The following is a 20,574-nucleotide window of genomic DNA, read 5'->3' as shown; positions in this document are numbered from 1 at the left end:
CCTTGCCACAAAAACTGTTGTTATCACTACCCTTTCTCAAAAAACTAATCATCCAACAAAAAGTTCACCCACCAACAGCTGTTAACCCTTATACTGCCTGTGTTGTTGGATTGCTTGTCTGATATTCAGTCTTGGATATGTTGAAACTTCCTCCAGTTATATATGGGTAAGACTGAAGCTACTGACCAGGTATTTGCAGTAAGAAGAACAATGAGGCTGTCAATGTTTTGTTGTCTGATTTGAAAACTCCTCCACAAGCTTTGCTACACAGGTACCTCATTGATAGTCCCAGTAATGAAATACATGTAACAGTGTGAACTTGTGCTACATATCCACTTATCCAGAAAATGTTCTTGCTTCTCTACTCAAATGTGAGTGGATTTTTATCAGTGCAACAAGTCTTAATTACTGTCAAATAGTCTCTGTGACACTGGAAATTAATTTTTGCGAGTGCGGAGTTTCATTCCTTCACGTTTCAATTATTAGTGAAGATTTAGGGAGGTCTTGTGGTGCAGTGATAGCATCCTTATGTCTAGGCCAGAACCTTGAGGTTCAAGTCCCATTTCAGGACTTGATGGTCACAGAAGATGCATTCAAAATGGGGCTATACCAGTTGACTACCAGGCTGTAAATTCTTCCAACATGCTTGATGGCGTGTGGGAGAATTTCCTGGTCAGCCATACTGTAGAAGGCAATGGCAAATCACTGCAATATTTTGTCAAACATAATCATGGACCAATGGAAAGGAAATCCATGATTACCAATTCCCACTTAGGGCATGGTACCTAAAGGTGGAGGAGTAGAGATTTAAACAAAATGAAAGATTTTTTTTTTCTCTGTGCTGCCTTTTATCTCTTCAGATGTTATCTTTCTTTCCCTCTGTTTATTTCACTTTCTGTATATTATTTTACAATTATATCAATATTCTAACTTACATTTTCTGTTTAAGCTTTGTGTGACTCAGTGAGGATTTTCCAGTCTGATTGATTGAGGAGACATGTTATTGCTTGCTCCACTCAGGAGGGCAGTGCAATGTTTCAGATCCCGAAGAGCATAACTTGACATTTAAAAGCCCATAAAAAGTTGAGGGCAGCTGTAAGCTCAAAGACTGATGTGGAAGAAATGGGTTTCTATTCATGGGGCACTGGCAACAGTACTGGAGAAAGTGGGAGCTGTAAATTTGGAACAAACTTCAACTGAAACATGTTGGGACCAGTGTTTTGTCAAGTTATGTAACTAGGGCGGTAGAGGGGACTTAACTAAATAGTGAGGAAAAGGGATCTTGTGAGAGGAGATATAGAAAATCAAAGGATAAACATGAGGTACTACAGCAGGATAGAAATTTGGGTAAAGATAATCAGAGCATGGCTGGAAGGGACAAAGAATACAAACTTAAGAATGCAGGAACAGGCAAGGCCAGAGATTGCAAAATATTGTAAAAAGCCAAGTTAAAAGCTCTCTGTGTCTGAATGCACACAGCAATCATAATAAAATGGATGAATTGTTAGCCCAGATAGAAATAAATATGTATGAGCCATTACAGAGACTTAGTAACAGGGTGACCAATTCTGGGACCTAAATATTGAAGGACATTTGACATTTCAAAAAGATAGGAAGCTAGGGGCTAACTCTCTTAATTACAGATGTCATTAGTATAATAGTGAGAGATGACTGGCTCGAAAGAGCAAGATATAAAATCAGTTTGGGTTGAGATGAGAAAAAAGAAATAGGAAAACGAGAGGTTAGTTATGGGAGTAGTTTATAGGCCTCCCAACAGTAGTTACACTGTAGGACAAAATATACAGGAAGAAATACATGGGGCATGTAAGAAAGGTACTGCAATAATCACGAGTGACTTTAGTCTAAAGTAAAGTATATTTATTAGTTACAAGTAAGGCTTACATTAACACTGCTATGAAGTTACTCTGAAATTCCCCTAGTCGCCACAGTCCGACACCTATTCGGCTCAATGCACCTAACTTGCACATCTTTCAGAATGTGGGAGGAAACCAGAGCACCCGGAGGAAACCCACGCAGACACAGGGAGAACATGCAAACTCCACACAGACAGTGACCCAAGCTGGGAATCGAACCCAGGTCCCTGGCGTTGTGAAGCAGTAGTGCTAACCACTGTGCTACCATGCTGCTACATATAGATTGAAAGAATTAGTTTGGCAAAGGTAGCCTGAAAAAATAGTTCATAAAGCGGGTTTCCTCCAGGTGCTCCGGTTTCCTCCCACAGTCCAAAGATGTGTGGGTTAGGTGGATGGTCCCTTAGTGTCAGGGGATTAGAAGGGTAAATAAGTGGGTTTGCGGGGATAGGGCCTGGGTGGGATTGTTGTCGGTGCAGGCTCGATGGGCCGAATGGTCTCTTTCTACACTAGGGATTCCATGATTCTATGAGTATATGTGAGACAGTTTCTTAGGACAGTATGTTCGAGAGCCAATGAGCGAGCAGCCTAGTCTGGACCTGGTAAGGAGCAATAAGACAGGATTAATCAATAATCTCCTGGTAAAGCAGCTATTAGGTGATGGCGATCTTAACATGATAGAACTTCATGTTCAGTTTGAAGGGCTGATGTATGCATCAAAATCTAGTGTTCTGGACCTAAATAATGATAATTACAGGGTGTGACTTCAGAGCTGGCTAAAATCAACTGGCAAGTGTAAAAGGAAGGACAGTGGAGACGCAGTGCAGACTGTTAAGGAGAGATTTAATAATTCCCAGCAAAGATTTATCCCAGTAAGAAAGAAAGATTCTTTGAGCATCATGCATGGTTGAATAAATAAGTTAAGGATTGCATCAAATTGAAAGAAACACTGTACAAATCTGCAAAGGTTAGTGGTTGGTCAGAAGGTTGGTCAAATTTCAAGACCCAGCAAAGAATGGTTACAGAAATAATAAGAGGGAGAAAGCTGAGTATCAGAGAAAGATAGCAAATAAAATAAAAACAGATATGAAGAGTTTCTATAATTTAAATAAAAGAACTGTAACTAAAGCTAGTATTGGTCCTCTAGAGGATGAGGTTAGGGAATTGATAATGGAAAACAAGAAAGTAGCAGAGGTGTTGAACATGTATTTTGTGTTTGTTTTCATTGCAGAGGATTTAGAAAACTTTCCAAAAATACTTGAAAAGCAGTCGGCAAATGGGAGGGAGGAACTTGAAACAATCACCATAGCTGGGAAAACTATTAGACCTAAAGGCTTTCAGTATCATCAGGACAAGATGGCATGCATCATAGCGGCTTAAAAGAGGTGTTTACAGATATGGTAGATGCATTGGTTATAATCTTCCTTAGATTCTGAAAGGGGTCCAGTGGAATAGAAAATAGCCAGTGTAACACATTTCTTCAAGAAAGGAAGGGGACAGAAATCAGCAAACTACAGGCCAGTTAGTGTAACATACAGATAAATTGCTGGAATCCATTATTAAAGAGGTTTATAGCTAGATACTTAGAAAATTATGTGATCAGGCAGAGTCAACATGGTTTTGTAAAAAGGAAATCATGTTTAATTACTAGAGTGCTTTGAGGAAAGAACAAGCTAGATGAATAAAAGGGAATTGGTAAATGTGGTATACTTGGCATTCCAAAGGGCATTTGATTGCCTCATCGAAGGTTATTACACAAGATAAGAACACACGTGTCGGGGGCAATGTATTGGCATGGAGAAAGGATTGATTAGCTAAAAGGAAGCAAATAGTAGGGATAAATGGGTCTTTTTCGGGTTGGAAAGCTAACTAGTAGAGTGCCAGGGGGATGGCTGCTGGGGCCTTAACTATTAACAATCTGCATCAATGATTTAGATGAAAGAACCGACTGTATGGTGGCTAAATTTACCAATAACATCAAGAGCGGTAGGAAAGTAAGTTGTCAAGAGGAAGTGGAGAGTTTGCAAAGGGATATAGACAGGTTATGCGAATGGGAAAAAACTTGGCAGATGGAATATAATGTGGGAAAATGTGAACTTGTCCACTTTGGCAGGAAGAATGGAAAAGCAATATACAATTTAAAAGGAGAGGGATTACAGAACTCAGTGGTACAGAGGGATCTGGATGTCCTGTTACATGAGTCACAAACATTTAGTATGCAGGTACAGCAAGCAATTCAGAAGGCAAATGGAATTATGGCATTTATTGCAAGGGGAATGGAACAGAAAAATAGGGAAGTTTTACTGCAACTGTTCAAGGCCTTGGTGAGATCACATCTGGAATACTGTGCACAATTTTTGTCTCCTGATTTGAAAACTGATATAATTGTGTTAGAAGCAATTGAGAAAAGGTTCACTGGGATGAATGGATTATCTAATGAAGAAAGGTTGAACAGGTTGGGCCTATACCCTTTGGAGATTAGAAGAATGAGAGGTGATCTTATTGAAACATAAAATCACTTAATTGCCTAATTCTTCTCACTTAATACTAAAGTTGATTTTGACCATACTAGCTGAAGCAGAATTATGAAGGAGAAATCAGATGGGTGGAGTTTGGACTATAAACTGGAAAGCTATCACGGGTCGGGGGAACACTAGAAACAGTGCGGAACTTGCTCTTTTTTCTTCCACCAACCTTACTATCCCAACAGTTAAATCAGTTCTGAAACTTAAAGGTTGCACGTTGCATGAAATATAGCCGAATCTCACAACTGACCGCAGAGCTTGGGAACAGAACAATAATTTGCTCTACTATATTGGAAAAAATAATTGTATGTCTCTTCACATCCATGCATGTGATTTAAATCCACTATTGGAAAAGAGCTCCCTGAAAATTTGTATCCTGCAACAGCCCAGGAGGAGCTGGTAGCAAAATAGGCACATTTTTCTAACATCAGTTCATCTCTTGTGCTCCCCAATTCTACAGACTCTCCACCAATACCCTGTGCTTCATTGTATTCTTGCAGATCACTATATATTTGTCATGACGCGTCTACATCTGTAACAACACTTGCCTCAAGGGGACAGAATTAGTGCTCTTCAGATTCATGCTGCTAACCACACAGTTCTCTGTGATCTGTGAAGTAAGAAGGACAATATAAAGTACATTTGTACCTTTTTTCATTTGTATATACATTACCATTGCACAAACTATTAAGCATAGACTCATTGATGTAATATTTGTTTGCTTGGAAATTAATGGTTGCTTCTGGGAGGATGCATTATCTGTTGTGGTGTTTGTATGGTTTGCAAGTTTAGCTTATCAAAACAAATGTGGTTCTTGCAAGATTGGCACTTGAGAAATTTCTTCCAGACCTCCTTACAGTAGTAGAGTCAAGTTCATGAGTTCCAGAATATTTTGTCACACATTTTGTGTTGCTCATTTAAGTTACTCTGCCATATCAGAAAGTGGAATTCTTTTTCTCAAATGCTGTACTACTTTTGTGCCACAGCTGAATTAATAGCATCTTCATAATTCATACCAGTTAAGCAACTTGATAGCAGCTTGTGAAGGGTGAAAAGGGAATTATCACATGCATTTTGATTGTTTCAGGTTTCACAAATATTCTGCAGGAAGATTGCTCATCACCATGTTGATTGACAGTCATGAAACATGCTATTTTATCTTTATTTATATCAGATTAAAGCCTTTTTTAAAAAGAATAAAATATAGCCTTTCATCTTGTATAATGGAGAGCTTGTGAATTTAGCGGTGCCTTTGAAAACATTGTAAAGGAGTTTTAAGACATCATTAAACTGTAAATGAAAAGGTTTTAATTTTACTTTTCCTTTTAAGCTCTGTTGAAGATTCTGGGAATAACTTGAAAACCTGAGTATGAAATCTGGTTATTTCATTTCATAATTAACAGAATAACTTCAATATTAGAAGCAGGTTCCCCTGCTGATGCATAGACAATCTCCAACATATTCATTATTCACTACCTTCTCCACAGGTGGAGAAGGTAGTGAATAAGGCATATGGCATACTTGCATTTATAGGACGGGGCATAGAGTATAAAAGTTGGGGTCTGATGTTGCAGTCGTATAGAACGTTGGTTCGGCCGCATTTGGAATACTGTGCCCAGTTCTGGCCGCCACACTACCAGAAGTACGTGGAGGCTTTAGAGAGAGTGCAGAGGAGGTTTACCAGGATGTTGCCTGGTATGGAAGGGCTTAGTTATGAGGAGAGATTGGGTAAACTGGGGTTGTTCTCACTGGAAAGACGGAGGATGAGGGGTGACCTAATAGAGGTGTATAAAATTATGAAAGGCATAGATAGGGTGAACGGTGGGAAGCTTTTTCCCAGATCGGTGGTGACGTTCACGAGGGGTCATAGGTCCAAGGTGAGGGGGGGGAGGTTTAACACGGATATCAGAAGGACGTATTTTACACAGAGGGTGGTGGGGGCCCGGAATGCGCTGCCGGGCAAGGTGGTGGAGGCAGACACACTGGGAACGTTTAAGACTTATCTAGAGAGCCACATGAACGGAGTGGGAATGGAGGGATACAAAATAATGGTCTAGTTTGGACCAGGGAGCGGCGCGGGCTTAGAGGGCCGAAGGGCCTGTTCCTGTGCTGTATTGTTCTTTGTTCTTTGTATATGTAAATAAGTTAAAAGCATGTTTTATTGTTTAGTATAATTGATGAGAGAGTTTAATTTGTAAGAAAGCAAAGTTTATTATTCTGTGATGTAATTTTTCCATTCTTTAATGGGATGTGGGTGTTATGGCCCATCCTTTATTGCTCTTGAGATTATTTGTAAAAGGAAAGAAATAAATTTCAGGCTTTTACACACCAATTTACAATGATTCCGTTTCCTCCTATACGGATAGGAGGAGATACTTAACTTTCAGTTTTTTTCCCCAGATAAATAAACAATTAAAATGTTGTCAACAGTTTGACTTTCTGTGGTACTTTTCCTTGTCTCTAAAAATGACTATTTTTCTTCAACCTTAAGCCTTTGGACTAACAAGAAAGTGACATTAAAGTTAACACCATTGGATCCTATATAGAATACCTGCATAGTTGAAACAAGTTACATTTAATCAATTCAATTGATTAAAGTAACAGTATTTATGACATTCATCTTTAATCATTTGGTCCTGAATTCAACAGATGAGGACTTGTTTTATACATAAGCTTTTTTTTAAAAACCCACAAGTTTTGAACGTTATCAATATGTGTATGGCTTGAGTACAATGGCATGTAGTCATTGGGAACAAACACTATGTCGGATGATTTGAATTGTGGGTGAAATGCCACTTTTGCAAATGTGTTTCATTACAATACACATGTAAATGCACTCGGAAGCATCCCATCTCATCACAATCATAGATACTGAAATGCATTTATAATATTCAGCTAATACCTGAACAGTCTAACCATTAATATCTACTTTTTCAATTAATCTGTTTGCTGTGGGCATTTAATAGTTAGGATTTTTGTCTCTGCAGGTATAGTATTTACTTGGCTACCAGAGTGCTAAAGAAACATTTTTGATGATACTTCATCATTTTTAACATGCGAAGCTTGTGACTGATGCTAAGCCTAAGTTTGGACAGACAACTCTCCAAATAAACTGCTTTCCAAACACTGAAATCTTAATTAATCTTTTATTCCTGAGGGCAAACAGGAGCTGAACTATAGATGCTATTTTTTAAATATGTATAGCTATTTTTCATTCTAAATACTCAAGTTAAACATTTCATTTTACATATGTTATTGTGCTAATAGAGTTAAATGAGCCTGATTATGCTGAGTACAAGGTGTATAGAATATTGTTTTACACTCTTTGGTTTGTATCATCATTCATCCATTGCAGATTTATTTTCCTTACATACAGTTAGAATAGGAAATTTGCCATGTCTTATGAAAATATATTTTTGATGAACTCTGTTTTATCATGATTTATTTACTAGTATAGTATCAAATAATCTAGCTGGTGTTGAGAAAGCCGCAGTAAATTGGAACATTGTTATTACAACTCTGATTGCATTGTATTCAGAATAATTGACCAACATTCAGGGGGAAAAAGTAGAAAAACAACACAAAACTACAGCTCAAGCTATGCAGCAATACTGTACATCAGCACAATAGAAATCAGTCTGCCCTCCAAAATGTCCTTGTCCTTCTCGACCTGGCTGTAGCTTTTGGAATACTTGACCAGACTGTCCTCCTCCAGTTCCTCTCCACTGTCGTTCACCTGGTTCTGTTCCTATCAATTATAGTTAGACAATCACCTGAAATGGTTTCTCTTCCCACTACCGCATCATTACCTCTGGTAGTACGAAAGATCTATTCTTGACCCTCTCATATTTCACATTTACATGCTGCCCATTGGTGACATTATCCAAAAACGCAGCACCAGTTGTCACATGTAAGCTACGACACCTAGCCCTGCTTCCCCCATCACCTCTCTCGACTCTGCCATTGCCTATGAATTGTCAGATTGTTTGTTTGACATCTTGAATTAGATGAACAGAAATGTCTTCCAATTAAACAATGGGAGGATTGCAGACATTATCTTCATTTCCCATTACAGACTCTGTTCTCTAGCTATCAACTCCAGCCCTCTTCCTGGCAAATGTCTGTGATTGAGTCAGATCCTTTGCAATCTTATATTTGATGCAAAGGTGACTTCCAACCAAATATCCACACCATCATTGAGTCGACGTGCCTCCACTTGCATAACATAATCGACTCCACCCATCCTCAGCCCTTCTGCTGTACATCTATGCCTTTGTTATTACTAGATTTAACTAATCCAATGCACTCTTGGGGATTTTCCCACATTCTACCCTATGTAAACTTAAAATCACCCAAAGCTTGCACCAGGCATCATCATCTCGCCTCTATTTTAAAATTTTCATCTATTTTCAAATCGCTTCATGGCCTTGTCTCTCCCCATCTCTGTAATCTTCTCCAGTCCCATGACCCCTTGAGACAGCTGTGCTCTTCCAATTCTAGCCTCCTGAGCATCCCTCATTTTAATCACTCCCCCATCAGTGTCTGTGCCTTCAGCTGCCAAGGTTCAATGCTCTGGAATTCTCTCCCTAAACCTCTCTGATCTTTACCTTTCCTTCTTCCTTTAAGATACTCCTTAAAATTTGCCTCTGTGACCAGGCCCAATTGTCATGGCTCTGTGGCGTATTTTACTTTACAAAGTTCCTGTGAAGTGCCTGAGGACATTTACTAAATTAAAGAAATGCATATTGTTGATGATGATCTGCCATCTTCTAAAAATTGAAATAGAAGCTGAATATTTTTGTTGCCTGTACTGGTTTAGTTTATTTTGAAGATTTTATGATTCTTCGTCACCTACAATGTTAACATTTTCTCTCAGGACACACACTGAATCAGAATGGTACACTTATGATGTTCATGGTAAGGGTAACCAGCAAACACCATGGATCAATTTGTAGACTATCTGTAGAAAGTAAATAATGTTTAGATCGTTCTGAGAATGTACTGGGTTTCTGTGGCAACCAATGAAATCTTTATATTGCAGCAACAATTTTATTCTAATCTACAAATGCTAACACTTAATGATTATACAGATCAAGCCATGAAGTGACAGGTGTTTAATAAGCGTGAAAGAAGGTTTCTTTTCTGTCCAGCACAATTTTATGTCTTCAATTACAGATTGCCTTCGTAAATCAAATAGTGATTTCATCCTAACTGAAATATTCTCCATTTCTCAAAACCAGATTGCTGAGACATATGCATTTCTCCCAAGAGAAGCAGTGACAAGGTTTCTAATGAGCTGCACCGAATGTCAAAAGCGAATGCACATAAACCCGAATGGTGTGGACTCAAAAGGTAAATGCTGGAGATTTATTGAATCTGGTATATTTCTGCAGGAACAATTAATTTCATTCCTGATGCATGGAAACAATAAATCATAATGTAGTTTATTTTACAGAAAATGAAAGACCTTCCTCATTGGCTGGCGTGATAGATTATAATATGCCCATTACTGCCACATACCTGAAGCAGATGAAACTCCAGTTTATGAGTGCATCTCAAGAACTGGTAAGTCTGACAAATAATGATGACATTTCGTAGTATATATTTACGATTTTCCTGGTTTAGTTGATAAAACTTCCACTTAATGAAACATTTTACACTTGTTTATTTTAGCACCAATAAAACACAAATTGCAGGATAAATATGAAATATTCTTACTAGGAATTCTCTATAGTATCATCAGGCTAATTAAAACCTAACTTGTGTCTGAATAAATTTGTAAGGAAGCTTATGCCCAAGTAGCTCATGTTCATGTTTGCTCTGCTGAGTAAATAACATACTTAATAAGTGTACCTTTACTGATTTAGCCTGATGTTGATTGCTCTAATGATTTTTTTTTTAAAAAGCATAAACACAATTACGATGCACCTGGTGAATTGACAGTTGTATTAAAAATATACAACAAAATTGGAAAGCCTATTTACATTAGGGAGACAAAAAGTGCACCAATATTGTCATAAAGTGATAAATGTTTTGCCTCAGTTGTTTCCTCTGTGCTCTCTAACTAATAATAAAAGTACTATCCTCTAAGGTCTGGAAATAGATTGGTAAGGTAAAGGAAGATATAGATGAGCCAGGAGAAAATAAATTATGACATTGAAGAGGCAGGAAATAGTAAAAATTAAATACATCTGTAGATTTATTCCATACAGTTGATATAGCAGCTGAATTACATTTTTGCCTTTTCACAGTTCGGTTTGAGATGAGTTATTTATGATCAGGTAGTTGTTTGAGCCAAGCTTGCCCTCTGGTGTTAAAAAATTGTAATTAATGAATTGATTTTTATAGCAATATATCTCAACTGTTCATAGGAATGTTTACAATTATTTTGTGATTATTTTCATAAATTTCTGCTTTAAAAGTATTTTTTAAAAGTTGTAAAGTACTGCCCTCATCTCACTGCTATCACCTTGAAGTTACCTAACCAGTAATGGCAAAATATTAAATAATTCTGCAATAATGTTTATTCCGATGACCAATTTGGCAGTTTTCAGCCAATCTTTTACCAACTGGTTAGTGAACTCTTAAGACCTTAGCAACAATACAATTGCTCCTTCTGTTATTTTTATGGAAGTAAAGGTAAATTTTTAAACAAAAAATAACTGGGATAAATATCCTTGCTAAAACAGCAGAAAGAGAATTCAGAGAATTTCAAGACACTTTTGAAGACAGGAAGTCCTTGTTTTGAGTTGCATCATTTTTGCTTTAGCATTGACTATATTAGGGCCAGTATGTGCACTTAGTGTTGGGACTTCTGCTTTAGTATCATTTTGCACTGGGGCCGACGGAGCATGCGTGAGACATTCTCTCTCGCTGACTCTCCCCTACTAGCTGCTTTCCTGCCTGACTTTCTCACTCGATATCACTGTTTAAGCCAAGCCACCAAACGTAGCTTCTTGCGAGAAATTCCTGCGTGGCTATTTTGCAATTCTTGAAGTATTCGTCACTGGTATGGACACAGGACAACCACCAGGCACCCCACAAGATGATGCCATTTTCTAGACTCAACTCCTGATATTTAGAGAGATAAGGTGTCAAATCCTTCAAACCCTTGCGGTCCATCACTTAGGACAACGTGATGTAGTTTCACCAACGTAGGGCCTGGATTTGCTTGGTGGATTCTGGCTGATTATCCATGAAGTTCAGAGTCAAGACAATTTCATTCATCTTCGGAGTTGAAGGTAGGCTGGTGGGTAGTAGCAGGCGACTCAAGGCAACCACATTGGCTATATGTCTCCCTGGATGACGTTCTAGGGTATTTTCATAGGCACTTAATAGCAGTGCCCAGTATTGGATCCGGGTTGATGCGATGGGAAGAATCACCCTGTCCTCCTTGAAGAGGCCCAGCAGAGGTTTGTGATCGGTTACTATGGTGAAATGCCGACCAGAGATGTATATATTATACTGGTGGAACTTTTTCACCACAAGCACCATGGCCAAACCTTCTTTTTTGATCTGGGCATACTTACTGTCTGCATCCGCTAGGATTCGTGATGCGTACGCGATTGGATGTTCTGTCCCGTCGTCCCAACACTACGATAATACCACTCCTATCCCATAGGGAGAGGCATCGCAGGTTACAATGAGTGGTCTCAGCGAATCATAATGGGCTGGTATATTTGTTGACAGCAATTGTTGATCGATGTTTGCAAAGGCTTTCTCTTGTGGCATTTCTGATTTTTTTTAAACAGCACATGGAGGGATGCCAGCAGGGTTGCCAAGTTTGGTATGAATTTTCCATAGTAATTTATGAGACCTAGGAAAGACTTCAACTTTGTTGTGTTCTTTGGCGTCAAGAATCCCTTTTATGGCCTTCACCTTCTTTTCAACAGGGTATTATCCATCCTTGTCAACTCTGTACCCAAGGTATGTTATCTCATTGACCCAGTACACATATTTTCCCTTTTTAATCGGGCGTTAGCATCAGAAAAAAGTCATAAAGGCAAGCTTCAAACTCTCCAAATGTTCTTTTGCAGTAGCTTCTGAGATTAAGATGTAATTCAGATAGACTGTCATTTTGGGCACCTCTTGAAGGATGTTCTGCATCTTCCTTTGAAAAATGGGGCAAGCTGAAGATACCCCAAAGGGCAAGCGAGTATACTCATACAGTCCTTTGTGAGTATTTATGATGGCATACTTCCTGGATGATGCCTCAAGTTCCAGTAGGAGCTAGGCATGGCTCATGTCTAATTTGGAAAATATGTGAGCCACCTCAAGCCAGCTTCACATATAAGTCTTCTCTGTGTAGCATAGGGTATCTATCTAAGCGGGAGGCTGTGTTGACCGTCAATTTATAATTCCGACAGAGACGGACCAAATTGTCAGATTTGAAAACTGGGACTACTGGCACAGCCCATTCAGCAAATTGTACTGGGTGAATAATGCAAAGTTCCTCTAGATGTTTCAATAAGGCCTCTAAAATTTGGCACATAGGGCATAGGGAACCGGTCGTGCCTTGGAGTAATGAGGTCGGGCCTCTGGGTCCACGTAGATCTTGGGCTTAGTGCCTCTAATTTTCCTGAGGCTTTCTTGGAACACTTCGGGATACTTATGTAATGATACTGTACCTTTAAGAAGTATATTTATATCATGTATCTCAAATGGGGTATGTTTAGAATTAAGATCTGTTTTGCAGGGTGCTGAGTTGTCAAGCAAAACCTTTAAATTGTTCGCTGGGAGCACAAGATAAGTATTCATTTTACACCTGGAGTGTTTGTTTTAAACAGAGCAAATGCATTTGTGTTTACTTGGGTTTCCCCTGGGGGTTTTAGTGGAAAGTTTTGATTAGGTTGATTGACGGGACAGAGCTATGTGCTTAATGGAAGGAACTAAGCTTGCAGGAAATAAATACTGTTTTCAGTTTCATTTTAAAATACAAGCAGTTGCAGCTGGGCTGCCTGAAGAAAACAGGTATCTCGCTGTCTCTCTCCAGAGTTGTTCTGAAAGCTCCAAAACTGTTAATCTAAGATAAGCAAGTATGCCTATGTTTTGCTAACTAATTTTAAAGAAGGGCTTTAAGTCTATAAGAGGAAATTACTTGAATTGAAACTCATAACAATAGGTTAGCAGTTAAGACCTGTATCTTGTCATGTTTAAGTAGTGTTCATTTGTTAAAGGGTAAGCTAATTCAGTTATTGCAGTTAAACTGTGTTGTTAAATAAAGTTTGTTTTGATAAAAGCTTCCCAGTGCGTCAGTAGAATCGTGCGTGGAATGAAACATCGAAATCTGACACTAATACCAAAATTGAGAATTGTTGGGGTCTAGTCTACCTTTATAATATATCTTTGAATTTCTGATCTGGTACCCTAGCACTTTTCAATGATTTTTTATAAATTGCCAGTGCCCATTTTAAAGATGTTTCTAATCCAAGTGGATTTTCTGCAGCCAGTCATTTCCCAAAAGACAGGGCCCTAGTCCTTGCACCACTATTAGGGAGATTCAGACTGTCTGTTGCCTGTGCATAACTGGGTTTACACTGGTCCCAACAATATTTAAGTGTATGTGGCCAATCTAGACTTGGTGTGCTGCAGGCCTAAATGCAAGTTGTTCACCAATAATAGATACAGCGGCTCCTGTGTCTACCTCCATGTCTGGGGGTGGCTATTTTCCTGGAGTTTAATCTCAATTGGAGCCACTTTGGGTGTGGCAATGCAATTTAGCTGCATCAATTTCTCATCCTCGGGCTGACTTATTTGCAAAGCCCTGTCCTAGGGTGGCTTTACCCTTTGGCCTGGGGAGTACACATTTTGCCTGTTTCGGGTAGCCTTGTCTGGGGCAGACCCTATGACTACCAGTGCAGCATGGATGTTCTCGCTCTTCCCACCTAATTCTGCAATCTCGCGGCCTCCATCTTCAATCGCCCTTTCTTGACAGCAAATGGGAAACGTGAGCGTTATCTACTGGATACTAGGTTCTGCGAGATGAGGTCACTCAAGGCTGGGGCTGGTAACGTCAATGGACCCCTGACATTCCTGGGCCCCTTTTTCCACGTTTTCACAGGAAAGGGCCAGTTCTATGGCTTTCTTGAGGTCCAGAGTTCATTCAGTCAGTAGCTTCCTTTGGGTTGCAATATTATTAATTCCACATCTAAATGATCCTTAATATTTCCAGAAGTGATGACCCATACTCAGTGTTCTGCCAATTTCTGCAATCTCATCAAGAATTCAGTGACAAGTTCCCCAGGGAATCTATTTGCCATGTTATACATATAGCATTGCAATGGAACAAAGACAGGGTTGTATTGGTTCGATACAATCTCTACAATTTCATTGAAGGATTTTGAACTGGGGCTGCTGGGTAGGTTAAACTCTTTATGATGTTGAAGGCTGGGGCCCCACAAGTGGTCAAGAGGATTACTTTTTGTCAGTTGTCCGTGTCTACCTCGTTTGCCCAGAAGAAATATCTCTTCCTTTTGGTGTATGGGGACCAATCTTCCACACGCGGATCATAAGTTTCTAGTTTCCCAAACCGCAGCATTTTCAATATCTCCCTGTCTCTGTCTTACTGGGTTCATTGAAAGGCAAGGCTGTCCAGAACTTTCCTTGTTCCTCGTCGTCAAGATAATGATTCAGTTAGTCCGACTGGAAGGAACATAGTTTATTTACAGAATGCAAAATAAAACCACTACTGTGGCGTATACATACTATTCCCTTCCTGGGACTACAGTTCAGCAGGCCCAGTCCTGGGCCTGTCTTATAAAAGGCTTAAGTCATGAGTTCCAGCTGGGCAGGCCACTACCTGTTACCAACGAGCCTCTCGGGGAATCCAATCCGTTATTCCCCATGGACCTCGTGGGGGTTATCAAATGACCATTTAAATAATTCTCTTCCTTTGTTTTTCACTCTTAAGTGTACTACTTCACATTTAGCCATGTTGTATTGCATACTTCTTTTAACTTTAAAATATAATAAATGAAAAGATATATTTCATTTATGAATGTAGGAATTTAGGAATGTACAGTATTTCAATTTACAGGATTTAATGTTTTCATGATTTTTTTTCTGATGAGAAAGGACCTACAGAATGTAACTATGGTTTTTACATTGGTTGTAATGGGAAAATCTAATTCACTTGTCTCACTTAAAGTCACATTTGTCAGAATGCAACTACAATTTTAAGCAACGAATTGTTGTAGTAGAATAAGGGTATTAAAATTTGCTGACTTTGTAGGTCAGACAGGAACATAAAGTTGAGCCTTGTCATATAGAGTTAGGGGGAAGGAGTTCCAAGATATAGGCTCCCATTTTGCTGTCAGTGATTAAAGGAAAAGCACCGGTTAGTCATTGAACTCACAGCTGCGCACATACTACTTGTGAGTTTTCGAGCAGCAACCCATGGTATTTTGAGATTCTTTTCAGTTTAGTGACCTCTACAAGGTATCTGGAGTCTGTGTGAGCAGTGTCTTTTCAACTAATCAGATTGATTAGATGCAGGGCTGGATTTTGCCATTGGAAATGAGAATCGGGAGGCAGAAATGATCTGTGTCATGACTCCAACCCTGTTTCTAGGTTGCTGGGAAATATAATTTTCCCAGTGGAAGGCCCCACTTTATGCAGGAGGCAGCAGGTCTGTCATCTCAATCGGCAGATCCAAGGCAGGAGCCGAGGTTGGAAGACCACGGAGCGGGCCCACCTTGGCCACTATTTTTTCAATAGGTCCAATGGTTCCTTCCAAGTGCAGACAACTAGTCTGAGCCTCAGTTGTTGACAGTTAAAATGCAGATATGAGCCTCCCAGGCTGTGAAGGAGGGCCCATCAAAATCAATGCCTTTCCAAAATTGGGCCCTTCTATGGAGGAGGATATAAAAAGTCTTCAAAGAAATATAGATGGCTTATTTGACTGGTAAAAAGATGCCAGATGGAGAATAATGGGGGGATTTATTCACTTTAGTAGGAGGAATAGGAAAACTATTTATTAAAAGGTGAGAAACTATTAAAAGTTGGTGTTCTTCTTCTCCAAGGAATTTGCGTGTCCTTGTACAAGGAACATAAAAAGTTAACATACAGGTGCAGCAAGCAATTAGGAAGGCATATGGTATGTTGGTCTTTTTTGTGAGAGGATACGAAGTGAAGAAGTCTTGCTGCCATTCTACTTTGGTGAGACCATACCTTGAGTACTGTGTATAGTTTCATTCTTTGTACCCAAGGAAGAATATATCTACCCAAGAGGCATTACCTGCACGTTTCCCTCTAAGCACACACCATCCTGAATTGGAACTACACACATAGTCCACAGGGGTAAAAGGCAGCACACCACCACCAATCATTATATAAATATTATTAAAGAATGTTTATTAACTTAAAATAAAAAAAATACACAAAAGGACTACAATACTTTAAGACACTTAAGTACATGAATAACCACACACACACACATACACACAGTTTATGTAGAAATGACACCTTGTTCCAAAATATATTGATGATTCCTGAACTCCCTAAGACTTCCCTTTCCCAAACAACATCCAAATTAAATAGTTCTAACTCAAACTAGCTTATAGTTACCACACAATAGAGGGCTAATGATCAATTCTGGGAAAACATCTTTTCCTGGTCCAGCAAAGATATTCAAACTGCTTTTACGAAGCTTTCCTGCAGTCTCTTGGCTCTAAGACTTAGATGCAACACTATAGAATCTAAGAAGTAAAAGATGTTACAGGACCCCTTGGCTGTGAAATGGGTCCTAGCCTCCTGGCTCTGAGTTTTGGACAGGCCTCTGGCTATGGGGTTTGGGCTCTCTTGCCTGCTTCTGAGGGGGGGGGGGGGGGGGAACAGTTATACTGTTTTTCCTTTTGTTATTTCAAATTCAAGAGTCGGCTGTCTACATATCTGGAATTCTTTCCTTTTATGGAGTTTAGCATTTCTAGCGCCTTGAACTCACCCAATCACTTAAGTTATTTCTGCTTGGGAAGCTTAACATTTCTATAGCAGTCACCTAAGTAGTCTGTTTCTACTCCTAAAGCAATTCACACCTGATCATCCTTAGATGCTCTCATGCCTTTTAGAGGCTTCCCTGCCCCTGGAAATGCTGGCAGTTACTGTTGCTAGGCAGATTTCTATCTTTTAAGCCTTTTAAAATTCTAGTTACTTTTGCTGCTGGGCAAATCCTTGACAGTGAGATCAAGTTGGGTATCGTTAGTGTACATGTAGAAACTGACAATTTGTTTCCAGATGACGTAATCAAGCTCAGCATGTTGATGAGAAATAGGAGTGGCTAGATTCTTGGGGACTCCAGAGGTAAATGTGTGGGGGTGAGAAGAGAAGCCATTGCAAGCGATTCCATGGCTTTGATCAGATAGATAGAAAAAATCCAGTTGAGAGCAGATTCACCTGAGTGATGGTGGAGAAGAGTTGGAAGAGGATGCTGTTATAAATCATGCCAAAGGCTGAAGAAAGGTCAAGAATCACAATGGGGCAAGTTTAGCATTGTCACAGAAACTTGTATGGTGTAATGGACTAGAAATAACTTACACAATGATACACAATATGATCAGCTCTTACAACAAACTACACTCTGCCCCAAGTTCAAAAAAACTACTGAAAACCACAAGAATTTTAAAAATCTCATCAAGCTTCTTCTTGGGTTCACTGCCCAAAGGCAGTTCCTTGGTAATTATTCACTAAACCACGGCAAAGTGGTGTGATTTAATATGGGTAGGTCAAGGAGGTAGGTTCCCAGACCACCTCAGCTGGAACAGGGGTCAAACACCATGCTGTTGGAATTAATCTGCTCCACAAGCTAACTGTCAGGTTAATTGAGCTAACCCCCACGTCCCCCCCACTTTTAGAAACATAGAAAAACTACAGCACAATACAGGCCCTTCAGCACACAAAGTTGTGCCGAACATGTCCCTATCTTAGCGATTACCAGGCTTACCTATAACCCTCTATCTTACTAAGAAATCAAGGTTACTTATCAAAATGGCATGCAATGTTCCAGTGAAACTCTATGCAAGTTTGAGGAGCAGCACCTCCTCTTTAGTCTGAGCACACTCCAGCCTTCTGGATTCAATATTGAGTTCAACAACTTTAGATCATAACCTCTGCCCCCATCCTGTCCTATGTGTTTTTTTTTGCTTCATGTTGTGTTCAGATGGCTGATGTATTGCCATTCATGCCTGATTTGGACACAACCTTTGTTTCTTTACTACATTACCCACCTCTCCATCCTATCACAACTACTTTTGTTCCTCCTGTCCCTGTCCCCTTCTACTAGCATAAAATCTCTTACATTTCTTTCTATCTTCAAATCTGATGAAAAGTAATTGACCTGAAATGTTAGCTCTGTTTTTCGCCACCGATGCTGCCTGACCTGCTAAGTATTTCAGCACAACTTGTTTTTATTTATATGTATGTTTGATCACCCAGAAGCAATACAATAAGGGAAATTTCTGTGGAATCTGAAATTGTTTTTAATGAATGTTTCAAAAGTACTTTTTAGAGTTTGCATTAAGTGTAAAGGGATCAATTGTAATTTTCTTGGATAATCAGAGATACTGGTCCCACTTGGAATCAGTTAGTTAACAGGAAGTTAACATATGAAAGCATTCACAAAGGGCAACTGCATACACAAAGGAGAGGAGCTGGAAGCTGAAGGGAATCGGTGCAAAAGATCACACACAAAGTGCAGAATATTATATATGCAGGGCGGGCGCATGTCCAATCCAGAAGAACGTAAAATAGCGGGTGATGACATCAGGCATCCCATACGATATTTTGGTTGGCAAGCACAGGCACGAATAGACATTGTGTCCACCAACAATTATGGAACCAATTGAAGGGATTACCAGTCCCATTGCCTAGACAATTGCGTGGCCTGTGCGATCTTTAGGTCACATGGCAGAATGAGCAGGCAGGCAATCAATTTTTCAGCTTTTCTCAATCATGGACCAGAAAGGGAGAGGCTGCCTCAATCTAGAGGCCTCTTCAGATTTGGGGTGCCCTCTCCTCCAGGATGTGGAATATCCGGCTCTTCCTTCCCTCTCCCCCCCCTCACCCCCAGTGCTGCAATCGCCCCAGGGCATCCCCAACTATTCCCCCCAGGACTTAACCTTGGGAACAGTCCTGGGATTTAGTTCCAGCCAGAGTTCTGCAGTACCTCTTCTGGCCAAAGCAAGGTGGGACTTCCTTGCAAGGATGGTGGAAGTCCTGCACACTGCCAAACAATTCTCAATTGAGCATTAAATGGCAGTGAATTTCTGAGAGTCGTAAATTTTTACCCAAAGAGAAAGCAGACAACGACAGGAAGAGGAACACAGAATTCTTGTGAGGAGAAGAAGCAAATCTCTCTCAGGAAGAGTTTAGTTTTTCTATTTGGCAGAAAAAGAGACAGGAGCTCTTGGAGGTATTGTGAGAGTGGTTTTTAAAAGCTCTAAAACTTGAAAGCTTTATGAATAGCTCAAAGGTATTAAACAGCTGGCTCTTTTCCCAGAACTGGCCAAACTGTGAACCACAGTATTATTGGTTGCTCAGTTGGAAAGGAACTCGAGAAAGTTACACCATTACGGCCTGAGGGAGAGAAGGTTTATGGAAACGTGCCTTGCTGATGTGATAATCGTACCCGTTAAACTCAAAGGTGAAAGCTGTTGTTGGATAGGACTCCTAACCTACCCGGCATGAATACTGTGCAATTGTGTAGTGTTACAGTTGTGCAGAGAGAGATCGGGTGCTTGCAGTGGTATTAGATGTATCTTTGTTGTATCAACTATTAAAAGTGAAAGTTACCTTTTTATTTGAAATATCATTTGCCTATTAATACATATTTAATTTGCATTGGTTATGATTTGTGCTCAAGTAAAAACTACAAAAAGTGGAATCTTGTTGGTAATTTCTGCATATGGGGGTCATTCAGTAAATTTGGTCATTTTGATTTATGGTTTTCCTCACGGTAGCCCGAATCTGGGATATGAACCCAGAGACTGAAACAGGTTCACTGGAACTTCCTGCGTTTAAACAAACACTATTTTGTGTTTGCTTTTGCTGTATTGCTTTGGGAAAACAACATGAGTAACAAGGAGAGGATCAGATTCTCAGAAACTTGAAACAGTTATGACAAGATGATTCATAAACTCTAGCTGAGCATGTGGGAATTAAGGTAAAATCAGGAGCTAAGCGTGACT

The 20,574-nt window shown here is 39.6% G+C and overlaps 1 protein-coding gene across 1 annotated transcript in view; it reads left to right on the top strand.

Moving 5' to 3' along the window:
• The window catches only part of LOC144508568 (nucleolar protein 4-like), a 276,236-nt gene that overhangs the window by 47,008 nt on the left and 208,654 nt on the right, over window positions 1-20,574 (top strand). The window contains exons 3-4 of the mRNA XM_078236640.1: window positions 9,637-9,748; window positions 9,852-9,961. Of these exons, the coding sequence (XP_078092766.1) occupies window positions 9,637-9,748; window positions 9,852-9,961 (222 nt within the window). The remainder of the gene's footprint in view (window positions 1-9,636; window positions 9,749-9,851; window positions 9,962-20,574) is intronic.

Source organism: Mustelus asterias, chromosome 20 (assembly GCF_964213995.1).
Source record: "Mustelus asterias chromosome 20, sMusAst1.hap1.1, whole genome shotgun sequence".
Lineage (NCBI taxonomy): Eukaryota > Metazoa > Chordata > Chondrichthyes > Carcharhiniformes > Triakidae > Mustelus > Mustelus asterias.
This window is presented reverse-complemented; position numbering and strand designations above follow the sequence as displayed.